Here is a 13,075-nt window from a genome sequence, read left to right on the forward strand (position 1 = left end):
ACTTCATGCATGAGTGCAAATTGGGCACTTGGAAAGCACTATTCTCGCACCTTATTAGACTGCTTTATGCCATCCCCGGGGGTAGTCAGCTTGTCGCGACCCTCGACGAGAGGTACGAGATGTTCATATGGACCTGTTGAAAATCACTAACTCCCAATCTTACCGCAGATTTCGACAAATCCTGACATTTGGCAATGGCGTAATCCGTAAGTTTTCGAATAATACCTCTGAGATGAAGCGATTGGCAGCGCGTGACTTTGAGGACATCTTGCAGGTTTGCGAGTCATGTGTTTTCTGTCTACGAATTGCTAAAATGTTCTCAGTGTGCGATTCCGGTTTTCGAAGGGCTGTTCCCCGCTGAGCATGATGCGCTAGTGCAGTCTCTTCTGTATCAATTTGCCCAGTGGCACGCGCTCGCCAAGCTCAGGATTCACTCGGAGTCTACAGTTGCTTTTCTCGAAGAAACATTCAAGAAACTGTCTCAGAAGCTCCGCAAGTTCCAAGTTTACACCTGCGCTGTATTCAATACCGTAGAATTACCCAAAGAAAAATCAGCTCGTCAGCGAAAGGCCGCCGAACGCTCAGATACTAATAATACCTTTGCAGAATCGAGTGGGGCAAGGCCAAAAAAATTCAACTTGGCTACCTACAAGTTTCACGCAATGGGAGACTATGTGAGAACCATCAAGCTCTTTGGAACTACGGATTCTTTCACTACTCAAATTGTAAGTACTATCTGCCTTCATAATAGGTACCTGAAGTCAAGTCTGGCCAGGGGGAGCTCGCTCATAGGGCCCTCAAGTCATTTTATCCGCTGACAAGTAAGTTAGATACCCCGGCACAATTAGCCAAGCACGAGCGTAGGCGTCGTGTATTACGGCGGGTGGAAGAAGTAGGAGGTATACCTTTCTCTGGCGATCAATCGTGATCCGACGCCCCCCCATCGACGTCCTTCGGAGACCATCACCATATCGCGGCTAACAGGAATACCCCAATACAGCTTTTCGCGTTTCTCCGAGATCACGACGGTGATCCAGCTATCAAGGTAGAAGTAGTATCGCATTTTGAACGCAGTCCGTACTTTACTCACAGCAGTTGTCAGAATTTCCTGCCAAAACTGAAGGACCACATCCTCTACAGATTGGGTGAGCTAGACGTCAGCTATTGTGACCACACCTTTACGGAGGAAGAACGCAACTCCGTGATCATCCCTAACAACACGATATACTCGGTCCATACCATGCAAGTGCACTATACGACTTACGACTTGAGGCGTGAATATGATACCATCAACCCGCGGACCCACGGCGATGTCATGGTACTATCAGGGGAGGCAGCGCCTAGCCACCCGTACTGGTATGCCCGCGTATTGGGCATATACCACCTCGAAGTATGGCTCAACAACGGTGATCAACCTGTGAGGCAGCATATCGACGTCCTGTGGGTTAGATGGCTGGCGGCCTTGCGAAACCATAAATCTGGCATGAAGCATACTCACCTTCCAAAGATTGCATTTGTGGAGGAATTGGACTTGGATGCGTTCGGCTTCCTTGATCCGGGGCAAGTGATCCGAGGAGCCCATCTTATTCCTGCGTTTGCCTCGAAACGTGGTACAAGCACGCTTCGCCATGGAAAATCATTGGCACGTCCGATGGGGGAGCTCGACGACTGGGAGGAATACTATGTTGGGATGTAAGTGGGGATATCTTTTTCCCTGGCGCCTTAATTCTCAAACTTTTGCGCAAGATTTGTTGATAGGGATATGTTTGTACGTTACACTCACCTCGGTATTGGACATCCAGCCACACTTTGGAAGATTGCCCAGGACACTCTCGGCTCTTATTCAGTGACAAGGGCCGACACCATCGAGGTCGTCAACGGGGAGGGTGAGGATGATGTCGAGGGTCTTGAAGAATGCGAGGGTGTGCAAGGGGATGATGACATCGGGGGTCTTGAAGAATCCGGTGACGAGCTTAGTGATGGGGAGCTGGATGAGGAAGACAGTGAAGAGTGTAGGGATGACTCGGAGGATGACGACTTCGATGATGATTTTTGTTTCTAGAACTCTCTCCCAAACGCGTACTCCATCGCTTCAATTTCACTCACTCAAGCTTTCAAAGCTTGTTTCTTCTGTACGGTAAGGTCAAATTTGATTATGTGATGATCGATGGCAGAATTATGCTGATGGGGGTTCTAGGTTGGCCCCGCGCGCTTCCTTTTATTCCTTCACACTTTGACAACCTCGATCGCACCTTCCACGTCAAAAACTACAGCGAAGAGACGCCCTCCCTCATCGTCCACGACGACAACATAATCACTCCGCTCATTGTCTGCCACCTTTTCGCGCGCTTCATCTGCTGTCGCTTCGTCGCCCGCTTGGTGTTGACCTCTCTTATTTATCTACTCCCACGCGTCACGCACATCGACCGCCGTTGCTCATCGCTGTCACGTTCATCGCCGACGCCATCTACCCTATCTCTAGTGTCGTTCGCAATCACTCATAGCACATAAACACACCTCTTTGCCAGCTTGTTTTTTCGATTGTAGCCATTTCAGCAATCACTATCTCACGCTACCTCCCACGTACCACATTCATAACATTATACGGCTGTTGGTGTCCAATTTCAATTTCTAGTCTTAACCGTCCCACATACTTGTTTGCAATTACCCCGCGTACCATTCTACACTAATCTGATGTCCATAGCGTCCATCCAAAAGTTCGAAGAGAACTTCATCAATCGTTCGTTGCTCGATTCTCTCGAAGCCCAAGGAAACGCAGAACCCATTCATCCATCTCCGCAACTTGCCGTGTCTCACTCAAACTGTGGTGGCAATACTTCTAGTACTGATGCCACCGGCTCATCTCGCCTGCATCAGCCAGACGGTCTCCCCTCGCAACCTTATTCAAATACAAACGAGATATTTCGTTCTCATCAGCCCTTAAATTTGCAGCACCAACTCTCTCAGCAATTTCAGCAGAGCGCTTTTGGGTCTGTCGCATTCGAGTCACGTAGCGGGTATGATTTCGGAACCAACTCTCCGCTAGGAGGCAGTAAGGTTCGTCAACAATTTTCTTCCTCAAACCCGTTCCCCCAAGCGCGTTTCTCTAAGTGCCAACAACAATCGCAGGTCCACGACGCATATCATCCACTATCGCACAGTAACTCTATTTCTCAGATGCCTTTCCTGAACAACATACGCCTTCAAAGCCGGACGCCGTATGATCTCCACTTACAGTCTAACGGTGGCACTGCAGCAGTGTTAGCAAGCAGTGTGAGGCTCATGGGTAGCGTTGGGCAGATGAATTTAAACGTCGAGTCGCAGAGTGTTGATAGTGGGCGGCCAGAAGAGATTTCGACCATCTTTGTGGTTGGATTTCCTGATGACATGCAGGTATGTGCTGAGCCATTTGTGACGTCCCGCAACTTCTGACAGCTTGTGTGTAGGAACGCGAGTTCCAGAATATGTTTACGTTCTCCTCCGGCTTTGAGGCTGCGATCCTCAAGATCCCAAATAAGGATTATACGGCGTACGGGTCGCCCAGCGGCACGACTTCGACAGCTCCATCTGGCCTCCCTCTCCGTGGTGGCCAGCCACCTCGAAAAGAGATAATAGGTTTCGCCAAGTTCCGTACTCGTCAGGAGGCGCTTGAGGCGAGAGATCTGCTTCAAGGCCGCTGTATCGACATCGAGAAAGGTGCAATTCTGAAGGCCAAAATGGCGAAGAAGAACTTGCACACCAAGCGAGGCGTTCAAGGTATGGGTGCCACGACATCCGGAGGTGGTGTTGCATCCTCCTTCCTCCCTGAGTCATTCCAACTTCGTCACCCCTTCGTTATCTCTAATATACTAGTTTATCACTTGTTGTCTTAGGTACATTCCTGTCCCTGCATTGACTCATAGCTTACATTTCGCGTTCATCGCATATTTCGATTCAGCTACCACCTGTTTTGTGAACTTCAGGTTACCGCCCCAGCACTGTCTCAATATTCTGATCTACACGCGTTGCACACGCGCGTTATGCATATAAGTGACTCAATGGTTCGATGCTGCTGGATCGTCAAAGAAATCTAATTCATTCAAACATGACGCGCGGATTTATCAGTAATAGAGCCGTTTTTCTATTCACTATCTCGATAGAGCACTGATTAAGCCTTCGCTTACCGTTGTGCTGGAGGAATCAACTCTCATCTAGGATGAACGCTTGAGTAGAAAAATAAATAGGAACTTGATGATCGCCACTGGGCCAGTCGCAAATTTCATTTGCCCGAGTTGGTCATAATATAGACGGAACAACTGCCTTCCGTTTCTTTTGGGGAGATTATGCTTCAGTTGCAAACAGTGCTGCGACTCACGGTATATGCACGTGCCTGAAGAAATCTGGTGTAAGTCAAAGCCAGATAATGAGTGAATGATCTCGGATATCATTGTAAGCAACTGTCTTTCTTCTCTTTTGGTCTGACTAGGAAAGAATATAGCTCAATAGCAAACGGTGCTGCGACTCGCGTTATATGCACGCGACTGAAGAAATCCGTTGTAAATAGAAGCCAAACAATAAGTGGATGGTCTCGGATATCATTGCAATCGAAGCAATATTTAAATCTCCCGAGAAAGCCTTGTAAATACAACAAAAAAGAGGGAATATTACATTTCCTAACAAATGGGTCCTAATTAGACTGTCATACCTTGCTGACCGGGATGAACAAAAGTCGTGACCATGCCGGGAGCTCTCATACGAATTTAGGTGAGATGACAAGCGCTAATGGTGTTTTCCGGGATAAAGTCTTGAATGATCTTGTAGTTCAAAACATAACGAAGGGAATTTTATATTGCTCAAGATGTAGGACCTAGCTACGCTATTATAACTTGCCTGCCACGATGGTGCAATATCGCAACAAGGTCGCAAACTCCTCATGGTAAACTAGACTTTCAGACATTCATGGCTATATACCGACAACTCAAATTTCTCCCGCTATACATAGCCATCTTTAGCGAAGCAGGATTATAGGAAGCTAGACACACGGAGTAAGTCTCAGCGGACGGTGAAGCAACGCTTTCATTAACTACCTAGACACACGGAGTAAGTCTAGAACAAGCGTTAATCGTTAACAAGATGATAAATGAGACAAGAATGTGATCATACCTCAGCGGACGGTGAAGCAACGCTGAGGTAGAGTGGAAACGGGGAAGGGATTAAATACAGGAATGTAAAGAAGTCCGAGACGGAGAGAAGCGAGTCCGAGACGGAAAGAAGCGACTGATACACGAGGGTGATATAAGATGTCGAAGGTGCTACGAGTCGATAAGAGTCAAGAAAGGAAATGAGAATTCATAGTATGTCCCGGAGGTTAATCCTCCGGGACTCGTACCGTGTGGGCGCACTCTTCTGTCCTCTTTCATCCTTATCGCCAATACACCCCCTCACCTAGACATCAGGTGAAGGCCCGGTAAGTGTTTCTCAAAAAGGGGACGCGGCAATGCCTTCGTAAAGATATCCGCGGTGTTTTTGTGGGAGGGGAGCCACTTAAGCAGGAACATACCCTTCTCGATATGCTCACGTATGAAGTGATAGCGCACGTCTATGTGCTTGGATCGAATATGATTCCGGGCCTCGGTCGACAAGGAAATGGCGCCGGTGTTGTCCATGAATACGTGGATGGGGAAAGGGATATGAATGTGTAGTTCGATGATGAGTGATTTGATCCAAAGGCCTTCCTGAAGGACGTGAGTTACCGCCATATACTCAGCTTCGGTGGAGGAGAGAGCATGGGTTGATTGTTTCTTAGAGACGTGAGCAATGACCCCGCCGGCGTAAAACCACACGTAACCCGAAATCGACAAACGATCAATGGGGGAGCCTGCCCAATCAGCGTCACAGAACGCGTGCAGGTCCTCGTTTACGTTGGCACCCCCATAGTGCAGGCGGAGATTGATGGTTCCGGAAAGGTAACGAAGCAGTCGCTTTGCGGCGGCGTAATGAGCAGGCAACGGTTTCGCGTTATGTTGTGCGAGCGAGTTTACGGCGAAGGATATGTCAGGGCGAGTGCAGATTGCGAGGTAGAGTAGCTCCCCAACGAGCTTGCGGAAAAGTGTTGGGAGGTTGGGGATTATGGCATGTGAGTCGTCAGGTTTTCCGAACGGATGATGTGGGTCGAGTGGGAGGCGGACGGGATTACAGTCGAGCAGGTTGTATTCGTCGAGCAAGTAGGTGATGTACTCGCCTTGGTGCAGCCAAAGCTCACGGCTGCTTCGACTGCGTTCGAACTGAATGCCGATGAACTTGGTGACTGGTCCCATGTCCTTGATACCGAAGCGGTGGTGAATCTTCTGCTTGACCCAGGTCAGGAAAGCGGGATTGTTGGATGTACCCAGCCCGTCGTCGACGTGGAAGCCGATTATGCAGACTATGCGAGTTCCGGAAGCGCTGCTGTCAAAAAGGAATACTGCGTAATCAACAGCGCAGCGAGAGAAGCCCAACTCCTCCATGATGTCCCGAACCTGTTCGTACCACTCCATCGCGGACTGCTTCAATCCGTAGATCGTCCGAAGCATCCGCCAAACCATCACCCTCCAGTCTCCCTCTTCAAATCCTTTGGGCTGACGCATGTATATTTCCTCCTTGAGTACCCCCCAGAGAAAGGCACGTGTGGCATCGAATGAGTGAAGCTCCCAGTCGTTCTTGCAAGCTAGAGCAGCTATGAGGCGTAGTGAAGCGGTTTTCAGCACCGGTGCAAACGTTGCACCGAAATCGACCCCAGGTATTTGAGAGAATCCTTGTGCGACAAGACGTGCCTTATAAACCGATCCTCCCTTATTATCCTCTTTAAACTCTAGAACCCATCGATTACCGATAGCCTTGCGTCCTTCTGGAAGGGGAGAGAGCTTGTAGACACGCATCTCGTCCATTATGCCGAGTTCTTTCTTCATGGCGGCAAACCATTCGTCTCGATCAGTACGTAGCATGGCCTCGTCGTATGTAGCTGGGGGAATGGCCATGTCATAGCCAGGATCGTTGGGATTCCGTTTACGGTCGCTGCGGATGGTGATGTGCGCGTGTTCTTCTATCATGACGTTCGCGTAGGCTTCGGGGATGTCAATGTTCGGTTCTATATCTGCTAAATTCTCCTCTACCACCTTCTGACCCATTTCTCTCTGACCCAATGATGCGCGAGACTCGCGCAGTTGTGCGAGTCGCGCCTTGGTAACTGCGATCCCTTCGGCGAAGGCTTGTCCGGCTGGCGTCTTGACTGTCGCTCTGCCTGAGCGACGAGGTACAATGGCTGAGCCCTGCGGAGGGAGAGTGATTAGAGGAGGCACGGCAGAAGGGGGAAGGGAAGGTGGGGATGAAAGCACACGAGGCTGTGAGTCGTCCTCGTCGGAGTCAGAATCAGCCGAGGGTCGAATGCTAGGCAAACGTTCATCGAAGATAACATCCCTAGCCACGAAGAAAGTGCCATTAGCATCTCGCAATCGGTAGCCCTTGGTACCTTCTGGGTACCCGACGAACATGGCAGGACGGGAGTGTGGACCAAGCTTGGTCTGCAACTCGGAGGGAATTCGGGCGAAGCATCGTGAGCCGAATACTCGGATATGAGAAAGATCCGGTTTACGCCCATTTGCCATTTCGAATGGTGTGACGTCAGATGGTAAGGCACGCGAAGCACTGCGATTCCACAAATAGCACGCTGTCAACGCAGCTTCCCCCCATAGATTCGCTGGAAGACCTGCTGCCTCCAACATGGCAAACAGTCGTCCCTCGATGGTACGAATGGCCCGTTCGGCCTTCCCATTCTGCTGGTGCGCATATGGCGCTGAGAGTTGGCGTTCTACGCCCGAGTCCACGAGTGCTTTAGTGAAGCCAACACTTAAGAACTCCCCTCCGTTATCTGAACGAAAAACCTTGACCGTACGTCCGGAGTGATTTTCCCAACGAGCCTTGATCAAACGCCATGCATCTAAGGCCTGATCCTTGGTGGCCAGAAGTTGAATATTCAGTAAGTTCGTGTGATCGTCGAGAAAGAGTATGAAGTGACGTTTTCCGTGGGGAGTGGCTATGGGGAACGGACCACACAAGTCCGCATGAACAAGATCCAGCATTTGTGCAGCGCGAGGTTCCTCCGAGGGGGGGTAGGGCTTGCGTGGGTGTTTTGCCATGATGCAGGGTTCACAGCGTTGGAGGGGGGCAGTAGAGGTGAACGTGACACCAGTAGCGATGCGTTCGAGTCGTTTGACAGCATCCCCGCCCGGGTGTCCCATACGGGCATGCCACAGGTCTAGCGACAAAGGAAGGCGAACGAAAGCGGAGATTTCTCGCAGGGGTTCGAAGTGTGCCGGTGAAGTGATGTCCGGACGGATGAATTTCAGGTCGACAAAGAATAAGTTCCCAGTCATGGGGACTTCGCCTAAGACCTCACCGTGACACTTCAACTGACAACGCGCTGGTGAGTGCTCGAAGTTACAAGACCACTTCTTCTTCAACATGTGCCCCACGGAGAGTAGATTGATCATGGCGCCGGGCGCATGCAAACAGTCTGTGAAGGTGTTTCTGAACGTTCGTCCACCCAACGTTAAGTCTGCTACGCAATTCCCTCGCCCAGAAGTTGCCAAACTGCCATGATTAGCAGTTTTGACCGTTACGCGAGTGCTCTCAGTGTAAGTCCAGAAATAGCTACGATCAGCAATGAGATTCGAGGTAGTTCCTGAATCGAGTATAGTGGAGAGGGTCTGACGTGCGATGCAGGCGATGTCGTCGAACTGAGGAAGGGATTCATGGTCTGATTCGAGATCCTCTATGAGGGCACATGTGAGGTTGCGTAACTCGTCAGCGACAGCACTGTTTGCGGTGGGAGTGTATGATGGAGGGTTGGAGGGAGGAGCCGTATTACTATCAGCGGCTGCAGCAACGTCCTGCTTCTTTGGCTTTCGGTCCCGGTTCCTGTTACCTCCTTGACCTTCCATGCCTCCACCGGTTTGGAAACAATGTTCTCGATCGTGCGTAAGTGAACGTGGAAGTCCGGTGCATAGAGGATTGTCACAGCTCACCCCTTTGGGGTTATACTTGTGAATTCGAACACCTGTCTTAGGGTTTGTCTTTCCGTCCGAGAATGACTTAAACGATGTGACGTTGGCGTATTCGGATCCTGGACCATTTAACTTATGTTCTCCCCGCAGACGATTAGCCTCTTCAGAGAGGGACGTCAGTACTGTGGAGAAAGTCATCTTCGTAGTGGTAGCAGCAACTGAGGCTGTGGTGGAGGAAGTAGACGCCACAGGTGAGGGAGTGCTGTACAAACTCATTGTCATACATTTGAAGATGAGCCAGTCTGGAGTGTGCGGGAGGCCGTGAAGAAGGAGGAATACTAGCTCGTCTTCGGTCACTACAATGGCCATCTCCGCGAATCGTCGTCTGGCATTTTCGAACGTGCTGATGTAGCGGGGAGCATCGTCAGGGTCCTTAAGTTTTTCAGCGAACAATTGTGCACGAAGCTCAAATTGAGACGTGACATCAAGCCGTCCAAAATGAGTCGCCAAGGTGTTCCACTGTTCCCTCGCGGTCCAAGACTCGCTGAGCATACCTTGGACAACTGCAGAAAGCTTTCTGCATATGATGCCCTTAGCCTGCGCATCCTCCTTGATCCATTCAATCGCGCTTTGCTTTTCAGCGGCTGTGGGAGAACCAGCGACAGCTGGTGAAGGCATGACAAACGCGAATTCTGCATAGTTATTGGGGTCGGTGCCGGAACTGCAATGGTTCCAGAGTCCGTCTCCTTGGAGGGCGAGAGTAACCGCGCGACGCCAAGCAGGATAGTCATCAGCACCAGACAATTCGGTAATGAAGTCGTATTTCCCCATGGTGGATGTGGATATGTTTATTTCGCAGTGAGCGTTGGAGTTCGTACGTGAGCGGTCGGCTTCCTGGATCTGAGCTTGTTCAGAGCTCAGGGCTCATAACCTATAGGAAGCTAGACACACGGAGTAAGTCTCAGCGGACGGTGAAGCAACGCTTTCATTAACTACCTAGACACACGGAGTAAGTCTAGAACAAGCGTTAATCGTTAACAAGATGATAAATGAGACAAGAATGTGATCATACCTCAGCGGACGGTGAAGCAACGCTGAGGTAGAGTGGAAACGGGGAAGGGATTAAATACAGGAATGTAAAGAAGTCCGAGACGGAGAGAAGCGAGTCCGAGACGGAAAGAAGCGACTGATACACGAGGGTGATATAAGATGTCGAAGGTGCTACGAGTCGATAAGAGTCAAGAAAGGAAATGAGAATTCATAGTATGTCCCGGAGGTTAATCCTCCGGGACTCGTACCGTGTGGGCGCACTCTTCTGTCCTCTTTCATCCTTATCGCCAATAAGGATTATGTCCTCCTATAGTTCCCACGGCTACCATACCAAGGACTCATCGGTTCTCTGATGTTGTAGTCTGTCCTCGATCATATATGAGAGAGCAAGTTGCAGCCTCTCGCTATAGAGGTTTGGCCCCGGGGTTCCTTGCAGTCCATGCCCGGTCCAACCGCCGGTGATGATAAAACAACATGTATAATAAGCAACTCGATTGAGTACGTCATCTTGTTCTTATCTAGCAATCAATTCGATCCCCGTTCTTGAGTTGCTCATCCTTTGCAAGTAGTAGACCATGTTGACAACCACCAACGTTACTTGGCTAGACATACTATGCCTTACCGGTGTTACAGCCGGAGTCTATCTGGTAAAGCAGGTGGTCATCAAGAAGAATCCTGCACCATATCCACCTGGTCCTCCGGGGTGGCCTCTCATTGGCAATATTATAGACATGCCTCGCGTCAAGCCCTGGCTCACGTTTACTGAGTGGGGTCAGAAATATGGCGAGTGCCTTCCTTTTTCCGAAGTCACGCATTTTCAAAAATATTTTCTGCAGGTGATATCACGCATATCAAGATTCTGGGTCGGCACATCATTGTGCTGAACTCTGTCAAGGCTGCAATGGAAACGATGGACAGTAAAAGCATTGTGTACTCTGATCGTCCTGTTCTTCCCATACTTGGCGAACTTGTTGGCTGGAAGAACGCTTTACCTTTCATGGCTTATGGTGACCGTTTTCGCCTGCAGCGCAGGAACTTCCATCAGGTCATTGGAACTCGTGCCGCAGCGGAAGTATACAATATGAGCGAGGAGGTTGAAATTCGCCGGTTTCTGAAGCGCGTGCTTGCAAAACCCGACCAACTGCAGGAGCATATTCGACAGTATGTATTATTTATCCTCGCAGTGATACTATCTTAAATTTTTACTATAGTACTGTTGGCACTGTCATTCTGCGCATCTCTCATGGTTATGAAGTGCAAGAGAACAATGATCCTTTCATTGACCTTGCAAACCGCGTTACGACCTATGCCTCGCAGGCCGCAGCTCCCAGTGCCGTTATGATTGATATCTTGCCATTCTGTGAGCTACATTATTCTAACGTTTGCGCTGGCTTCTGATGATCTGGCAATCTCAGTGACAAAGGTCCCCGCTTGGTTCCCTGGTGCTGGCTTCAAGCGCATGGCACATAAAGGGCGTGACAACCTTGAAGAGATGGTTTCTGCACCCCACAAGTTTGTCAAGGACCAAATGGTGACCAATTTGCAGTTTTGCGATCATGAATTGAAGTTCAAATCTTCCAGGTTGCCGGCATCGCCCCTGTGTCTTTTACCTCGACTCTCTTGGAAGGCAGTGATGTGTCTGCGGAAGAGGAACACGGTGTGAAGTGGTCTGCTTTTTCCCTAATCACCGGTGGTACCGATACGGTTTGTCCTTCCCTATAACATCTTTTGAGAGCACCTAACCTACTTCCTCAGACTATTGCTGCATTATACTCGCTTTTTTTAGCTATGACACTTTTCCCTGATGTGCAGAAGAAAGCTCAGGCTGAAATAGACGCAGTTGTCGGTCCTGACCGTTTCCCCACCTTTGCCGACCGCGACTCCCTCCCCTATACTAATGCCCTTGTCAAAGAAATCCTCCGCTGGCATGTTGTCTCTCCTGCAGGTATCGAGATCTCATTTATGACACCACTATTTGATGACGGGTATCCCGATGACAGCTCTCCCTCACTGTGTGACTAAAGACGATATCCATGACGGGTACTATATTCCAAAAGGCTCCATAATCTTACCTAACATTTGGTTAGTCCTCCCCTTCCAATGATGAACAGAATAAAATGTTCTGAGTTGCGACAGGTTCATGCTCAACGATCCACGGACATATGCTAACCCCTCGCAATTCAATCCTGAACGCTTCTTAGCTAAGGATGGAAAGGAACCCGAGATGGAGCCTCGCATAGCCTGCTTTGGATTCGGTAGACGGTAAGGATATAGCAGGTTTTGAGCGTGGACGCTAAATTCTTGCTCCATAGTATTTGCCCAGGTGTGTCCGACTCGCGTCAATCGACAAACAAATATTTGAGCTGCTAACTTTTCATTGGACATTGACAGCCCTCCATCTCGCCGATGCCTTCATTTGGATATCTACTGCAATGTCACTGGCTGCGTTTGATATTTCAAAGGTCGTCGAGCATGGCGCCGAGATCACACCTGAAGTCGATCCATCCACAGCTTCATCCAGGTATGTCGCATATTTTGTCACGTTCCGCGCTAGTTTGAATATACACACTCCCAGCCACCCTAAACCCTTCAAGTGTTCTATCAAGCCTCGCTCCGCAATTGCCCTTGAGCTCATCGAGCAAGATGCTAACTACTAAGTGCATGATGATGAGACTGGAGACACACGCACTGGAGAAAACATTCATGAGAGGTTGTCCCGCCGTCTCTTATTATATTTCTCTAGGGTGTTTCGTGTCTTAGGCATTGATAATATCTAGTTGTTCTCTTCAAACACTAATCGTGTTTACGACATGTCTTAGCTTGTTTTATGTTCGTTGGGGCGATGCCCTATGGTAGACAAAACGTACAAGTATATACCAAGTATAAAATCCTATGCGTCAATGTCGTGGAGGCGTTTGTAGCACGGAGAGTTCGCTGCCTCACGTCGTTTCAGAGCTCTGGGAGGGTGACGATCGCGCCATTTCTGGATGTCAAGGATTTCGGGA

At 49.5% G+C, this 13,075-nt stretch overlaps 2 protein-coding genes across 2 annotated transcripts; both read left to right on the forward strand.

Moving 5' to 3' along the window:
- Window positions 1-3,345: 3,345 nt before the first annotated feature.
- Window positions 3,346-3,764, forward strand: F5891DRAFT_927360 (uncharacterized protein; the record flags this gene model as incomplete). The annotated part of the gene is made up of 2 exons (XM_041373898.1): window positions 3,346-3,393; window positions 3,447-3,764. Coding segments are annotated over 2 exons (366 nt in total), but the record flags the coding sequence as incomplete, so codon positions are not given.
- Window positions 3,765-10,417: 6,653 nt separating this feature from the next.
- F5891DRAFT_764931 (cytochrome P450) lies at window positions 10,418-12,957 on the forward strand. The gene is made up of 11 exons (XM_041373178.1): window positions 10,418-10,568; window positions 10,637-10,853; window positions 10,907-11,231; window positions 11,282-11,430; window positions 11,486-11,601; window positions 11,652-11,774; window positions 11,826-12,015; window positions 12,071-12,152; window positions 12,207-12,332; window positions 12,383-12,393; window positions 12,462-12,957. Exons 2-11 carry the CDS (start codon window positions 10,646-10,648, stop codon window positions 12,725-12,727), a joined length of 1,596 nt encoding a protein of 531 aa, XP_041219226.1. The 5' UTR covers window positions 10,418-10,568; window positions 10,637-10,645; the 3' UTR covers window positions 12,728-12,957.
- The last annotated feature ends 118 nt before the right edge of the window (window positions 12,958-13,075 follow it).

The sequence above is a fragment of the Suillus fuscotomentosus genome, assembly GCF_016647785.1.
Source record: "Suillus fuscotomentosus strain FC203 chromosome Unknown F5891scaffold_93, whole genome shotgun sequence".
Taxonomy (NCBI): domain Eukaryota; kingdom Fungi; phylum Basidiomycota; class Agaricomycetes; order Boletales; family Suillaceae; genus Suillus; species Suillus fuscotomentosus.

What these genes read in the sequence shown, in the direction of transcription:
- F5891DRAFT_764931 (XM_041373178.1), top strand. Translation starts at nt 10,646, where the DNA reads ATGTTGACAACCACCAACGTTACTTGGCTAGACATACTATGCCTTACC. An exon ending in AGTTTGTCAAGGACCAAATG is followed by an intron (nt 11,602 to 11,651) that starts GTGACCAATTTG and finishes CAAATCTTCCAG; the next exon opens with GTTGCCGGCATCGCCCCTGT. An exon ending in ATAATCTTACCTAACATTTG is followed by an intron (nt 12,153 to 12,206) that starts GTTAGTCCTCCC and finishes GAGTTGCGACAG; the next exon opens with GTTCATGCTCAACGATCCAC.